Source organism: Hippoglossus hippoglossus, chromosome 12 (assembly GCF_009819705.1).
Source record: "Hippoglossus hippoglossus isolate fHipHip1 chromosome 12, fHipHip1.pri, whole genome shotgun sequence".
NCBI lineage: Eukaryota > Metazoa > Chordata > Actinopteri > Pleuronectiformes > Pleuronectidae > Hippoglossus > Hippoglossus hippoglossus.
The window spans coordinates 4784036-4801394 of NC_047162.1; the positions used below are offsets into that span (position 1 = coordinate 4784036).

At 42.1% G+C, this 17359-nt stretch overlaps 1 protein-coding gene across 1 annotated transcript in view; it reads left to right on the top strand.

Annotated features, from left to right (window-relative positions):
* The first annotated feature begins 517 nt into the window (after positions 1-517).
* Positions 518-17359, top strand: part of LOC117771822 (netrin receptor UNC5D-like) — a 180229-nt gene continuing 163387 nt past the window's right edge. The window contains exon 1 of the mRNA XM_034602605.1: positions 518-932. Within this exon, the coding sequence (XP_034458496.1) occupies positions 845-932 (88 nt within the window). The 5' untranslated portion in view covers positions 518-844. The remainder of the gene's footprint in view (positions 933-17359) is intronic.

Here is a 17359-nt window from a genome sequence, read left to right on the forward strand (position 1 = left end):
ACTTAAACGTAACTTAAACTTAAAACCTAACTTTTACCTAAACCTCCCAGAGCCTGTGCCCCTCGGAGCACTTATATGTCTTTACCCAAACCTAACCCCACACATAAGCTAAACCTAAATCAAACATGTCTTCACCTTAAAAATTAACAAGACCTGCTTTTTGTCCCCATAGTGTCAGTGTGGATATAAATTTGGGGGCAGCTGTGGCTGGTAGACCGTTCGTCCTCCAACCAAATGTCGGCAGTTCGATCCCCAGTCTTCCCCATCTGCATGCCGAAGTGTCTAATTAGATGCACTGTATGAATGGGTGAATGGCAAACTGTAATGTCATGTAATATAAATACACACCTTTTACCAAACCATTTAGGTCCCCACAACATGACACACACACACCTTATAAAATCTCAACAGGTCCACAGGGTTTATAAAACACAACCCCCCCCTCCACGCTCTCTCTTAATTTCTCTCCCTGTGTCTCTCTCTCACTCGCTCTTTTTCTCTCTCTCTCTCTCTCTCTCTCTCTCTCAGACCCAAAAGCAGTTGGCTCGCGCGCTCTTGCCTAGTTATAGCTCCTCGCGGAGCAGCTGAAGCCTCCTCACCTTCTCTCCTCCTCCTCCCACCTCCTCCTCCTCTCCCGCACCTCCGCACTGCGATACCTCGAGGTGACGGCTCTCCCCCCCTCCGGAGCCCCAACACCCGGAGCTCAGCGTCGGTTGGTCGGTTCGGGGCACGGACACGGAGGCGTGTGTTTTTGGCGGAGCCTCCTCAAGCCCGACAAGCAGATGCTCGAGACCCGGTCCCGGTGCCCCCAGAGCGGACGGGGAGGCCGACGTGCTCCGCAGTAATGGGACAGTTTTCGGGGGGATGCTACTTGACTTTCGCCGCCACCCTCGTGCTTCTCGCTCCGCTCGTCCCGGCCACGCTGGCCAGAGGTAAGCCCGGAGCACGCGCTCCACAGCGGCTTGTTGTTCCGTGTCACTCCCGGGGGGAGGCATACAGGTGGCGTGGGTCTGTCGGTGAAAAAAGTGATTGTTTGAGCAGTTTGTGTTTGGGTAAATGAAAAAGAAAGACATTTTTTTTTTTTCAGACTGCACCTGAAGTTTTTATTTCTAATGCGCCACTTCGCTGGAGGAATTGTTTGAGTTGTGTTTTCTTTTCTTTTTTTTTTTCTTTCTTTTTTAAACGTTTTAAAATGAAACTAATTACAATAATGGAATAACTCATCATGTAAAACTAGGGACCATTAAATGAGCATCGACTTTTAAAACACTTTGTTCGAGATATACATTACTTCAAGACAATGATGATACAGACTGACCCTCACTATGAGCGGAATGAAATAATTTGACAGTGGACATTTTGTAGTTTAAGTAAGAAAACGTTTTAAAAAGGAGCATGTCATCACCTGCAGGCTGCTCCGTTGTCCTGTGCACATGCCAAGTGGTAGTATGTCTGTGTCATAGCTGCAATGGATGTACATTCGAAATACATTTCACCTGCTCAGTCCCCCCGGTTCCTTCTGCAGAGCCTCCTTCATTAGGCTGCATGAATTGTTTCCACGAGAAATGGTCCAGTTTTGAGGAGGCACCGTTAAACTGGACAAGCTGCTCCCCCATCTCTTCCATCTCACTCTCTCCCGTGGCCCGGGCTATTGTTCCACACCGAGTAAAGATACTCGGTGATGAATGGAGATAATTGCTGAAGAGCTGTGCGCCCACTTTAATTGGTTGTTTTGACAGTTGTGGATTCCATTTTTTTTTTTCTTGAAACATTTGTTGGTGACAAAAGCCTTCGATTGTCTGGTGATTGTGCAAATTGGGTTGTTCTGTTGGAGCCTAACCACCAGTATCATCAAAACATGGAGCCCTGCTGTTAAATCCCAGTGTCTTCCCCAGTGGTGATGCACAAACGTGTGATTTGTGTATCTCATGCCAGTCTGAGTTGTGAGCCTGAGAGAAAACCGAGACGCTAACACCTCTCTGTCTTAAAGTGTTTGTATTTGGTCAGCGATTTATTATTTTTTATTCCTCTGGTGAGTCCGTCCTGACCTGTTGACATCAATTCAGCTCACATGACAGTACAACAAAGACGCATTTTCAATTTGTTAAGTAGCCTCAAGGTTTTTGGATGGCTCTTTTTTTTTTTTTGCAGCCCGAGTTTTGAAATTAGCTTCATCTTGGAAATTAGCATTCCATAAATATTGGATCGTGCATACAGATCTTCAGTGCAACTTTGCATGTAGGGACCAGGAGGGTTTTTTCGTCAGTTTTTTAAAGTTGATCTGAGAGGGGGTGTTGAACGTCACCTTTCTACACAGGCTGTGCATTGCATTTGCACAAACATCGTTTCCACTATGGCTGCATTTCCATGTGAAGTGTTGCGTGATATTCTGAAGGAGCGACCTAAGCTTGGCAGAAAGGAACAAGTAAAAAACAATGAGTGCATGAAAGTAAAATGTGCCAGTGCGCATAAGATGTACTTTTCATAAGCTGCATAAATCAATGTTGTAAAAGATCTGCCAGGTTTGAAAGTGGTGTCTGCATTTGTGATGGCTCTCCGCCTGACTGTTAAATACATATTTATGTTGCAATAATATGGATGTCAACACTCAAAATCGGACTAAATAATGTAACACCTGCAGGCGAGGCTAAATTGTGGAGTGTGGCTGTAATAAAAATTCAGTCTTCTGGTCACACACGTATGGCCTGTCCTACAGATTGTAATTTATTTGTCAATTACAAGATAAGCTATAATTCAGGAATCGACATCTATTCTTCATGTCTTGCAAGGAGCTCCACTCACCTGCAAGCGTTCGATTTAAAGCTTAATGCACTGATGGAGTGGAGAGAGCCTGAACTGATGATGACAAAACTCACCCTAAAGGAGAAAAACCCTCGAATCAGTGCCTACAGGTGCTTTCAGGGAGGTGACGGGGCTGTCGAAGTGTTGAGCAGCGGCAGTGAATGCAACAGAGGTGTTTGCAGCGCGGCCAGCGAGGCAGCAGTGTCGACAGTGACGGAGTGAGCCAGTGCATCGCAGCCTGGAGATGTTCACATGCGAGCCGAGTGTGTCGCATGTGAGTGGACCTGCACGACTTGTGTTGTCTGGGTGAGGAAGCCGGGAGCTGCTTCTGACAGTAAATTTATGTCCAAGTAGAGCTATTCAGGTTTTTTAGAAAATGCCAAGTGACAATTTATTTCAACTAAAGCCAACCACAAAAAATGTTCGGCATCAGAGTTTTCTCATGTTGAGATGTTCCAATGCCATTTACCCTTCCCCCTGGACATTCACTGGACACCTGGATACCAGTGCATTTAAAAAAAATACTTAAAAACGTTTTTTTAACAGCTGTATGCTGCTAACCCTGTATGGAATTGATGGTTGCAATAATTGTTGTCTGACTCAGGCCTTTGAAAACAGATTCATACAGAGAATGAATAACATAGAGCTAGTTTATCTATCTAGTTTGACAGTCATAACTAAAAAAGACCACAAATAAATACATCCAAGTAAACATAATTACCTAATTTTAATAGCCATTACAGTGCAGCTACAGTAAGTATAAATGTAAGAATAACTGTTTAAGTTGAACTCAGTATGGTGCATGTCACAGTTTGACTTGTTGGACTTGCCAGCATGAAATATTACCAATAACTCTGGCTAACGCTACACTATACCAAAGATTCATCTCTAAAAACCGTACTTGCCAGTGACGGTACAACACAACTGCTGTTTTGGAGCGGAAAGTGATTTCCCGGCAAACAAAATTGGTATTTGATGGGAACATTCAGATTTGTGCACTTACTCATGCCGGAGTCAGTATTTTCAGCTCTATTGGAGGCATTTCTGATGCTGGTATCATAAACATATCCTGTTTCATGTGTATTTTCGTTTAATGGGAAATGAAGAGCCTGCAAAAATTGTCACAAAAACATGAAGCATGGTAGAGTTGCAGTGTTTCAGCTATAAGGCACTTATTCTGTAGATTTCCGTGACTTCATTATTTGGTCTAGAAAATCTCCCCAAATTGCTGTGAATATTGACAATTTAGACGATTAACCAATGGAAGATTTGGATTTTTCTCAGGAACAATTACTTGAACAATTAATCAATTAGCAAAATATTTGCTGATAATTTCTCTGTTGATTAATCGACGGATCGATTCAGCTCTAATTTTGAGTCACACCATCTTCCTGCTGCTAATACATGCCAGGGCACCAAATGTGCATTAATCCATGGTTGAAAATAGTCCCTTACAAATGCAGTTTCTGCAATTGCTTGAGTAATGTTTCTTAAAAACTACACTGCCCAGCTTTTTAGGTAAATTATTCTGCCCTTTTAAGAAATGAAGCTATATTTGCGACCTATCTTTTTTTCAGATTTACATCCTCAGTGACCTAATAAATTGGCTCGGCCCTGAGTGCTACACACAGTAGGGAAGCTGGTAATTATGTTTGAGACATATTAACATGTTCGTTTGTGAACAATAATAAAAAAAGAATAATACCAGATTCTTATCCTTTTTAAGACTGGATGCTTCAATAACTAATGGGATAGACTGCTTGATTTAAAACACGAGTTAGGTCCTAATGGGCTATAAAAGGGTTATCAGGGTGAAGTCAATAAATGTAACCCCTTCCGTGACACTGACATGTCAACAGTGTTCAGACGTGTAAGTGGTTAGCCTGAAGCAAACGGCCACTCTCTCTGTCGAAATGCAAGGATGCAGCCGCCTGTCGTACTGCCGTCTGATTGACACTAGATTATCATACAGAAGTTTAGCCTTTAGACACTTGAGCCTTCCTGCAACCTGAGTGTCATGCAAGACAGAGCAACACTGCAAAATGCTCACACAAAACATAATTCCAGTACATTTCAGTTGCACAAATTTTCCTTTTAGCGTCGTAAAATTTGACAAGCTCACAGTGGCTGAGGCTTGGAGCTGCAGCTCATTGTACCTCCTGCTGCTGGCTTGAGCTCGGTGTAAGTGAAAAAACTCAAGAGAGAAACAGAGAGAGAGGAGAGGGGGAGGGGGTAAAGGGCAATGGAGTCATCTCTGCCATGTTTTATTTATCCCCCCAAAAATGACTGCCAGACTCTTTCTCAAGCTCCAGCTTTGATTTAACTGACATTCCACATGAGCTGAATTCGCGAGGACGGTCGGGCTGGTTTCCACAGTTGTTTCTGTTCAGTAGGAGATTGCACGGTGGTCATTGCCCAGTTTCTATCTTGCATTATTCAAAGGGAGCCCATTTCTGTATCCAACTCACCAACCCCCTCCTCTCATCATTTCTTCTCCACATTCAAAGGGGAACTAAGCTCACCAGTAGCCAAACAGGGGTATAGGAAACACCATCTACACTCAAAGCACAAAGCTTTACGATCAAATGAGGGGAAAATGATGGGGAATGATGTTCAAGAAAAAAAAAAAGATTGGCTTGGAAGTAAATATGCAAACACTCATTACAAAGATAGGGATGATGAGTGTCTGGGTTGGACAGAGCTTTTGAGTAATCAAATAGCCATTGTTGTTTTTTTTGTCTCTGGGATATCGAGGCTTTGGAATCTGGTCAGTAAATAAGCCTTTGTACATGATATTCTCCAGAGAGGCGGAATTGATTGGAAGAGAATCCTTTTGTTTGCTCCCATTAAAAAAAACAACAAAACAACAATGCTTTCATTATAAATCTGTTGATGTAACTTAATATTTCTGCTCAAGTTTATTGCCGTTATATTGAATATAACTGCTCCAAAAAATTAAGGGAACACTTAATCGTCACAGTATAACAGCAACAGTCAGCTAAATTTCAGGGATATCAATCTGTCCTTTTTAGGAAGCACAAGTGATAATGAATCAGTTTCACCTGTTTTGGTGCAAATTAAAGTGACAACAGGTGCAATGGAGAAGTAAAACCTGACTAATTATTCTTTAGTTTTGTGTTCTGCTCGTGGCCTTGTCACTACTGGTAGCATGAGATGGTACCTGCAGCCCGATCAGGTTGCAAAGGTAGTCCAGCTCCTCCAGGAAGGCACTGTCTCCGAGCACAATCTCAAGAGCATGGAGGAGGTACCAGGAGACCGGCTGTTACACAAGGAGAGCTGGAAAGGGCCGTAGAAGGGGATCAACCCAGCAGCAGCACCGGTATCTGCTCCTTTGTGCGAGGAGGAACAGGATGAGCACTGCCAGAGCCCTACAAAATGACTTCCAGCGGGCTACAGGTGTGCAGGTTTCTGACCAAACTGTCAGAAACAGACTCCATGAGGGTGGCATGACGGCTCTTCGACATCTAGCGGGACCTGTACTCACAGCCTAGCACCGTGCAGCTCGATTGGCATTTGATACCAGAATTGGCAGGTCTGCCATTGGCGCTCCGTTCTCTTCACAGATGAGAGCCGGTTCACACTGAGCACATGTGACAGGCGTGAAAGAGTCTGGACCAGCTGTGGGGAACGTAATGCTGCCTGTAACATCATCTAGCATCACCGGTTTGGCGGTGGGTCAGTGATGGTCTGGGGAGGCATATCCTTGGAGGGTCGCACAGACCTCCATGTAATAGCCAATGGTCCCTTGACTGCTGTCAGGTACCGGGATGAAATCTTCACAGAGATTGCCAGACCCTACGCTGGTGCAGTGGGCCCCGGGTTCCTCCTGGTGCAGGACAATGCCCGGCCTCATGTGGCCAGAGTGTGTAGGCAGTTCCTTGATGACGAAGGCATTGATGCCATTGACTGGCCTCTCGTTCCCCTGACATAAATCCAATGGAGCATCCAAATGATTTTGGTTTCCATTGACCCTTGTTACATCATTTTGTTCTCAACAAATTATAGAATGTACATCAGTAAATATTTTCAACTTGAATAATTCGTTCATCAAGATCTAATGTGTGATTTAAATGTTCCCTTAATTTTTTTGAACATTAGATTCAAGGGTACTCTCTACTTTGCTGTCAAGTTTAGTCTTTGTTGTATTGTTGAATTTTTTTCTATACATTACTGGATGTTGTTATTTCTTCCATTATATTGTTTAGAATTTATTAGGGTTGTTTCGATCAAGTCTTTCAAGCGTACCTGATGCTTCATATCTGTCTTTACAGATAAAATCAATTGCAGCCTGCAGATGGCACAAAAACCTAACAACATCCGCCTTAGTCTGAAATCAACAACCTTTTTCTACGGTTGGCGGCATGGTAGTACAGTGATTACCACTAGCACCACAGCAAGAATGTTCCTAGTTCAAATCCCAGCTTTCTGTGTTTGAGTGTTCTCCCCGTGTCTAGATGGGTTTATTCCGGCTTTCTCCCACAGTGAAAAGAAATGCAGACTTGGGGTTACGTCACTTGTAAACTCGGAATCATTATTTGTCTCTATATGTTGGCCCTGCAATATGCTGCCAACCTGAATAAGATGTACCCCCCCCCCCCTCTCGCCCGGCTCGGATTGGCTCCAGCTGCCCCCATGTCCATTACAGGATAAGCAGTATAGATAATGGAAGGATATGGACAGCTGATATTACCTCCTGCCTGCAATATTTGTCATTTTAGTAAATTCATGTGAAATGTAATTTAAAATGAGAAGCTGCAAACTGAATGCTTTTACACCGCTCTTTCGTAATAAGAATGGTGAGAGCTGCTGGGGCTCAGCAAATCCTTGTGTTTTGCCAATCGGGACAGCCAAACTCAGAGTCTCTTGAACCGGTGTGCCAAAATAATTTATTGCACTTATTACACTCTCACAGTATGGAGCAAAAATGCTTACACTGCTGTAAAGGAGCCCAACAGTGTAACACAAGCAGGCAAGTGCACAAAATAAAGTAGAGTAAACTTAAGACAGTTCATCATCTGATAAGGTTTCTAGCTAATACAGATGCCCTGATTGGCCCCAATAGTGGTTGGATCGAGTCGGGCATTTATGCTGAGTTATGTACTACGTTGTGATTGTGCTTTTATCATTCTGTATAGATTATATATTTACATTTGCACAGAATGTTTACATTCATGCAAGCACTGTAATACTGCATCATCTCTTTTGTAAGGTGAAATGCGGGGAGAATGACAGTGTGACAAATGTAGCCTCCTGCAGACGTGCCTCTCCGCCTTCGTCTCCACAGCCTTGAAGCTTTTTGTTCGATAAGAGCTAGCATTGCTGCCATGTGTTTTCTCACAACACCGAACGGGAAGCCTTGGAGATAACTGCCCATCTACAACACACCATTCGATGCCTCACTGGCTAACTCAAGGGCATAACCACAAAGGCAAGATTCAAACGTTACCCCATTCACTTCGGTGCGAAGCACTCACCCTCCCTCTTTCGGGCTATTGTATTTCCCGGTCTTGTAACTATGTGCAGCACTTTTGTTTCCTCTCAAGCACTCTCATTTCATAAATACCCCGGACCTTCATCCTTTCTTGATGGTCACTCCTCCCCCGCAATTCCTTCTTCGGTATAATTTAGTTTCAGTGGATTGTTGCCGTGACAAATGTTTTGGTTGTGCTGTCATTTCTCACCAGCACCTGACTGAAAGAGAAAGTAGAGCTGAGCTTGGAGAGGCAGAACGAGGGAGAGGGGAGCGTTGGGAAGAAAAAAAAAAAAGCAGAGGGGAAAGAGAGAGAAAGACGGATTGCATGGTTACAGTGCAGAATACCTAAGTATCTCGTATTGTCAGTAACTGCCACAGCAGTTTGTCAGTAACAGCGAGCACCTGTCGCTGCTCCCCATGATGAATTAATTTCAAGAGTAATCAAAAGCAAATAAATATTTAATGACATTGGATTAAGGTAGGGGCTCAGTGTTTGTGTGTTTTAGTGTGTGTGTGCTACAGTGTTTGAGGTGAACATGTTCATCCAACAGAAGTTTAGGCATCAACATTAACACCTCCCTTCCCGTTTTTCTGCGTTCTTGTCTCTTTAAGGATCTGTCAGTTTCTATTCTGAGTAGACACCCAGCTCTCTCTCTCTCTCTCTCTCTCTCTCTCTCTCTCTCTCTCTCTCTCTCTCTCTCTCTCTCTCTCTCTCTCTCTCTCTCTCTCTCTCTCTCTCTCTCTCTCTCTCTCACACACACACACACACCACGGTACATGACAATACTGATGTGAAATTTATTGGAAACACATAAAAAAAGACAAACGTTAGAAATCCATTGAGGTGAACATGGGATTTATTTCCTTGTTAGTGCGCTTCAGAACCAATACACCCCTCATAGCATGTACTTCACAATACATATGCTTTCATGGCTGTACATACATGAGTCATCAACCATGTTGACATTGTCATTGTCTAATGGTGCGAGGCCATTAATGTGTGACTGTAAATACAGTCCCATTCCATGTGCTGGCTCTGGTTTTTGCTTCGTCTTTCGTCCTGTCTCTTTCTCAAGAACACAGTGTTGTTGAAAGGTTGGTTAATGGTCGGGGAGCTGTTTTGGTGGCTTATCCCCATTTCTTATATCTAGAAGCTATTTTCTGAATCCAAGCGAGGCCCCAGCTCTCCCTCTCCATCCAGCAAAAAAAATTCAGATGACACCCCGAGCTATAGAAAAGGACTATGCCTGGCTATATTTCATGCAGCCCTGTCTTTCCTCAACAGCCATTTGGTGCTTTTGTGGGTGTCAGAGATGCTGGATGGGATTTAAGAGTCCCTGTTGGCATATGAAACCTACATAATACCTCTGTGTAGTGATGTGTAACCGTATGTTGTAAAACCAACAAAGCTCTGTCATTCATAAAATAAAACAGAGAGTGGAATTCCATTGCCCTTTGAAGACGCGTTCTGGGCTTTTCATAAGAAATCCTCAGTCCTGCAGACAAAAGGGGGAAGATTCAGAGGCACTGTCTTTCAGAAGTGCTGTGCTGAATCGCATCAAAGTTGAACTCGGATGGAGAAAGAAAATGATGATTTACATTCACACTTTGTACCACAGTGAACTCGGGGCATACAGACTATATTAAAGACTGATCCAATTTCTTTAATCTGCATTTCATGAATGCTAAAATAACAAGAATTCGAAAGAAATTGTCACATTGGCAGAAATGGAAAATTAACCTAAAATACATTAAGAAATACCTTGAATACAATTTTAATACTGACTGCTTACCTCCCAAAATGGTCCATCAAAAGCATCCCTATTTTTCTCTCATGCATAGAATATATGATACAGGCACTGGATTGGCAGTCTTTGGCTGGACCTTAGAAACACAAACGTTTGTAGGGATGTCTATGGAAATTCTGTTATATCCAGTGTTAAATTATGAAAGACTGTGTTGTATTGATAAGCTCCGTTGTAATTGGTTCAGTTGTTAGTATGAGAGAAATTAGAAAAATAGATTTCCTATTTGTTATTGCGACATAAACATCATCTTGCACATTTTATCTCACCAGTCACATTTCTGATTAAGACATTTGTCTATGATGCTGTATAACAGATCCCGACAAGAGATTGTGCTCTGAGCGGGGGGGGGGGGGTGGGGGCAGATCTCTGTGACCCAATGATTGCAAAAATACACATACGCACACAAAAGCCCTGGCGACAATGGCAGAGAGAGAATGTTGAAAAGTGTGGTCACACTTCACTGGAGTCGAGGCTGACAACACAACCATTCATTTTGAATGTAAAGGCGAACACCTTGAATGTTACAGGTGACTTCATAAATTCAATCTGAAATGGTCAGAACATCATCTGAAAACATGCAAATGCAAACCTATTTTTCGCAATAATTGCTGTTTTGAATCCAAAATAGGTCATTTGTGATATTCCTCTACATCCGATGAGTTTTTTAAAGTGTTTGTGTGAGACCTGCTGTTGCAATGTTATGAAGTCACTGTGACATGATGCACATACAGAGCTTTTAATTTGAATAGACGCAGCTCAAGGCGAGAGGGAAAGAGAAAAACACCTTGAGGAGTGACTTACGAGAACAGCAATCAAGAACAACTTTTCTTTCTAAGTTTGATGTCAGCAAATAACAACAAGAGGTGAACCGAGCTGGACAATAAATCTCTTTGTCGGTCTGCGACTCGTTTGCCAGGGCTGTGTTCTGTGACTTGACCAAAGTAAGGGTGAAATACAACTATTCATCACGTTTGATAAACGCCGACGGGCAACAGTGTTTAGAAACTCCAGCTCGGAAAAGATAACCGTGTCGAACATGTTTTCATGTCTCCGAGAACATGAGAAAATGAAATCCACATCTAAACATTATATAAGCATTATGACACTACTCATAGGTGCACACACTATTAAAATGGGACTAATATTATCTTGTCTGTCAGTCAGGATTTAGCCACAACTCAGATTAATGTAAAATAGAAAACAATACATTGACACACATTGAGTATTGATTCATTATTTAATAAAAAATGTGGATTAGCTGGACATGCAGTACTAGGCTATATGGATGCACATCTCTCAGTAAACAATTATTCAATAAGTATTGAGCCAAGCCATAGTAGATTAGTGTTTTATATTTCTTTACATAGTTCATGGGTTTGACACAAACGTAAATGAGTTTCTAGATTTCACTAAGTGGTCATTTCACAATTAAACAACTGAAATCACAGCACTCTCGTTGCCTCTCACTTATGTCCGTGGTGAGTTTGCTAGATGACATACTTTTGTTGTAAGATCAGGAATTTTAGGAAAGCTGAGGTTAAACAGCTTGTAAATGGCTAGGAAGTGACTGCTTTTTAACACGTGGTCTTAATGAGGAACTGTCTGATACCAGAAACAGAAAAACCTGTAAATGAGAGCAGCTTTATTGGGAATTTGGTTGTATGTGTGAGCATAGAGAGGAGAGCAGCAAACAGACGAGAGCTGACATCAACGTTTCAAGCAGGTTATAGCTCCTACGGTGGCTGAAGTGCAAATCACAACAGCAACTAAGAAAACACTTGCCATTTTGTCCCCTTTGCCAGCCTTCATCCTTCACCTCTTCAACCCCAACGGCAGACACAAGTTAGCTGTCCTGCCCGTTCTCGGATATCTCTGGTACAGCTTGTATTCCCCCTCCTGAACCTGCTCAGTGGCAAAATGTCACTTCACACTAAAGTCAGACCTGCCGAGTTTCTCTGCTCTTTCTAACGCTCCAGCTCCACCTCACTGCAGCCCTCCCTCAACCCTGAACACTCAGACCATCGGCTCTGTAACACCAGTGTCTCTGTTTTTCTTTGTCTGTGAAGTCAGGCTTTCACCATGTATGTTCAGCTTTTATTGTTTTCATGGAGAGCGATCCGTCTGTGCCGTTGACTGATGACGAGACGGCACGTTTTTTTCTTTCAGCATCTATTCTCCATCACATATCATCCTTGCCTGGATTCTTCTGGGCGTATTTATAGCCATAGGACCTTCCTGTGATCTTTGACTGCTGGTTGGCCACGTTTGTTTGATATACTGTCATTTGAATGATGAATGCAAAATTCTGTTTGTTTAACTGATTTACATTTAAATGGGAATGAAGTATGCAGTTTTAAACAAAACAAAAAAACATGGACATTAAAAACATATTTACATTCTTCCAGGACTGTATTAAAGTCTTTTTCTCCTGTGTATTGACAATGCTTAATGACTTGGAACAGTTGAATTTAAATGTTTATCCATAGGTACAGTTGTTTGTTTTTCTGCTGCTTTCTGAGCTATGGTGCAAGGTTATGCATGTGTAACTTTGATGAGGTTCCCCTTGAGCCAAGGACTCCCTTTTGTCATTAAGATAGATAACATCTATTCTGTGCATCGACGTGGCTACATTCATTTAAAGGCTTCTTTTGTTTCACCTCACAGGCAGCAGAATCAATAAAAAGCTTTGCCCATTTCTACTTCATTTCATCTTGCTGCTTTACACCAACTCAGCCACAGAGCTAAAGACAATACAGGGAAATAGAAGGCCAGAGCTCCTACATACAGTACATGTATTATTTAGGAGTTAAGTAATTAACGCTGGTGTAAACCTTTTATTTTTATCAACCATTTTTGGTTGATAAACCAAGAATGCCTCCAAGCACTGCCTCCAAGCTCTAGATGTCCACTGTTGTACAATTTAAAAACACCTTAAAGATCCATACTGTTGAAGCGGCTGATATGCTCCTGGCATGGGACCTGTATTGTATTCTAAGGCAATATTATATAAAGCAGCCTCTACGTTTAACAAGCTGAGAGGAATAACTGCAACTGGTCCAGGATGTGGAGAGACAGATGTGGTCTTTCAAAAGAATCTCATTTGAATGACAACAGTCTGTGCAGAGATATCCATCAGCGTTGGCTGCCGACCAAAAAGCCGACTACTCAATCAAGTCCAGCTTCCTACTTTATCACAGCAGCTTTTAATTCGAGCAAAATTGTTTTGATTAACTCATTAAGACTAAATGCGACATATGCGCGTTTCCCCCATTGTTTTCAAGACATGTCAAGATATTGTGATTCGCTGAAATGCTCGCAGGAAAGGCAAAATGCTTTGTGGTGAATGTTATTTATTTATTTTTTTGTAAGAGCTCTTAGTCTGCAAAAAAGGTTTTTCAAGTGGTGTTTCAGACAATGGCTGATGATCTAAGCGAGGGGAGCGATGTTGAGGCGGATTACAGCAGTGGGTCATTGATGAAAACAACAATGAAAGTAATGATGAAGATTGAGACCTACCTGTACCTCAGTCGGTAAGAGACATGTTAGGTGAGGAAGAAGATGGGGCGGGGGCTCTGCCTTATTCGGTCTTACAAGGTTTGGGGAATAGGCAACGATTTACAATGAAAGCCACATTTCTATCTGCTTCAGTGGCTGAGAAATAAAAAATATTGTTATTTCTTTCAGCTCCCCAGAAAACCCTCAGGATTTAGGTGAGTGTTTTCAAACAACACTAGGGTTTAAGAGTGTTTGTTTTTCGGCGCCTTAGGTCTTAATGGGTTAACAATTTGCAAATAGTTTTGCCTGTATACTTTGTACTAGTGCTCGCTTCAAAACAATGTGAGCATTATGATTTGGAGATGTGCCCATGTTTCACACCGAATTGGATTCAATCTGTGTTATACCGACTTCTCCCTGCTGAGAATCCCTGACTGTTGTGGAAATCAGGAACTGCCGCTGTTCTAAGTTCTGCTCGCCTGCGGTTGATAGTAAAAGCTGTGTGGACTCTGCGACTCTCCACTGGGCCACCGATGTGGCGGGATTTCTCCTGATGCTCCCGATGGCCAGTCAGTCTTTGACAGGTGGGACTGTTGGCGGGGGAACACTATTGCTTATCTGTCTGTATCAATCCCACCTCCTCGTGCTCTACATGAATATGAGTGTGCGCTTTCTGCTGAGAGGTGGTGTTGAGTAGAAAGCAGAAAATCTTCTTCAGCGTTTCCCAAATATTAGCAAATAAAAGATGACTAAACACATTTTAGAATTGCATAGATTGCACAGACAGGGGACTTCCTTATTAGATGGCATACTTTGGAAAACACTAGTGGCAGCAACTCGACGATTGCACAGTAAGCGTTAAAAAGTCCACTGAAAGCTCTGCACATTCCATATATGCCACACACACGTTTGTTGGCTTAATGAGTGAATGAACAAATTTATATTTGTTCACACTGCACTTTTTCAGCAGAGCTATCTCTAAAATTAAATTACAAATATGCAGTATAACAGGAATTGTTGGTCTATATCAGATGAGGAAACATTGGCTATACTGTAGTTGTATAGTTAAACACTATAATAAATAATAAGAAATGCCCTAAATCATGTGGTAAATAAAGAAATATGAAATTCCTGCAGTGATATATAAAACTATATATGGTTGATCATATGTCTTTCCACATTGTACACTACTGTATATCCATGGTTATACATTTATGGTTATTGTAACAATGATGAATTTTATTGAGTGAATGTTCGCTCAAATCAAAACTGCGTACCTGCCTGAGAGGCTTCTTTAAATTCTCAATTAGATAAAATGTTTTAATAGCCATCATCAAGTCAATGAATAGAAAATGATAAATGTGGTCCAACAATTCTTTATCACAAAAGCTCTGATTAGTCAGGGATAGATTTTAGATATCAATAGCTATTTACAGACTGTGTAGGCTAAAGAAGCCATATCTCTTACAATCATTCACTACATGATTAGAATCTGTTGGCATTGAAATATGAAATATAAATATCAGTATGTATGATGGAATAGAGGCTTTAAAATGTGTCAGAAGCAACTAAAATTGGAGTTTTACAGCCAAATATTTTTTCTATGGGGCGGCTAGCTGGGTCCCTTTTTTTTTTTCCCCCACAGGCAGTTGTTGCGTTTGGTTAAATAAAGGGTAAAACAGAGCAAACATTTTTTACTTGTCACATCCACATTTTTTACTTGTAACGTAGGTCCTTGAATAAAGTGCTTGTAAAGTCGGTGAACCTTTTAATGCTGAGTGATACCATAAATGACTTTTTTTTTTAGACGGCACCACTTCCTTGTCTAAAGTCACTGTATGAAAAGGTGTGAAACACTGCGTATTAAGGCGCTTGGAGATCTACAGTTCCTGCCGGATGAGTGCTGCATGAATTGTCAGCCTGTCGCCGTCTCAAACCCGAGCGTACACATGTACTGACAAAAACCCATATTCAAAGCACTGAATTGTAGAAGCTTCTGAAATTGAAATGTCAGGTTGAAACGAACATGCCTTGAATTAGAATGCGGAAATAGAAAAGACAAGCTATTGTTCAGCAGCATCTGGCGTTGACATTTTTGGGCGCGTTGTGTTTACAGACTGTGTCTAATATCTTGATGTTAGATTTGTCGAGGGGGAGGGGGGAAAACAAATTTTCCACAGAGAATGGTCAAGCTTTTCTTCAGTGGAGTATCATAATGAGACTGCAGCTGCGCTCTCACTCTCCCACCTCTAATCAGTTATCTGAAGATCTGCTAAAGTCTAGATATCCGTTTTCTTGTGTGTGTGTGTGTGTGTGTGTGTGTGTGTGTGTGTGTGTGTGTGTGTGTGTGTGTGTGTGTGTGTGTGTGTGTGTGTGTGTGTGTGTGTGTGTGTGTGTGTGTGTGTGTGTGTGTGTGTGTGTGTGTGTGTGTTGTAGAGCTGTAATCCAAAACAAGGCCTGATAAAATGAGAGGATAAAACCCAATTACCCAGTAGGCACTCCTGAGTCATCTCCCATTTGTTCCAGCCATTTTCTCCTCTGTCTCCTCCGCTTTATCTCGACTTGTAGGGTTTGCTCAAAGACCACCCCAGCTGATTGTAATCTGTAGGTGAAAAGAAATGAGATAAAAAAAATTGTGAAGAAGAAACTGAAGTGATAGAGTGACCTAATCAATGCCAAGTGGTTTGCACTCAGGGATTCTCGCCAGTATAATGTTCCAATGCGGCTGTGAGGTTTGTGTGCACCGGAGCTTCTGAGGGGACCAATTACAGAGCGGCAGGGCAGGAGCCTGCACCTCTGGCTCTGCTAATAGCTGCAGGCTTGAGAAGTCCTGATCCATAGTCAGTCGATAATTCAAGCCTCCCTGGTCTCAACCAATGAATGTCAACAATCAAACTGAAAATGGCAAGGAAAATTAAAGGTCTAAACAGAAAAAAAAGTTTCACAGTTTGTATTTACTGCCACAATAGTGAAGCTATTTTGCACGGCACATCATACAATAGATGTTATGATAAATGGTTAAAAAAACTCAGCGCAAGACAGCTCAGCCCAAGACAGGCCACAGCAGGCTCTTGACCTTCACAAAAGATTAGAGCATTTGCCGTCTTCTTGAGCATTAAGTACAGTGTCAGTGCGAGTGTGTGCACGTGTCGATTTTTGTCCTTGTCGTCCGCTGAATACAGTGTTTGTTTTAGCCCTCATGCTGAGGGAATATGCGGCTGGCATCTGGCTCCCTCTGCGCTGACCTACAAGGTGTGTGATAACCTACAGGAACTGCAGGTCGGATTTTCAAAGCTAGTGCACAACACTCCCAGGACGGAGCATAAACCGATAATGGTATAACCATCTCCAATGGTTTCTCCTCGCTCTTATGTCTTCGCATTTCCCCTCGATGATGCATTCAGGTAATCCATAATGTAATCTGACTGCTTTAATGGAATCAATAGCCATAGATATCATTTACCAAGTTCTTCAAACACACTATATAGACTTTAAATTACTGGTCCTTATGTTCCTATGGTGGATGTGGTGTACTACATTACATGTATGCACTTGGGTAACTGCATTATATTCTGCTGGAGAAGAAATGCTGTTGTTCCTTCTTCTCACCAACTTAAACATTTCTGTAGTCACTTCCTGGGCCACCTAGTGATGTATGATTATTTTTCTTTGAGTCAAAACAAGACCTGACGCACAAGAAGAGCTTACCACTGCTGCACCGATCTGTTATACAGAGGAGAGTACAAAAGAAAAGGTTATC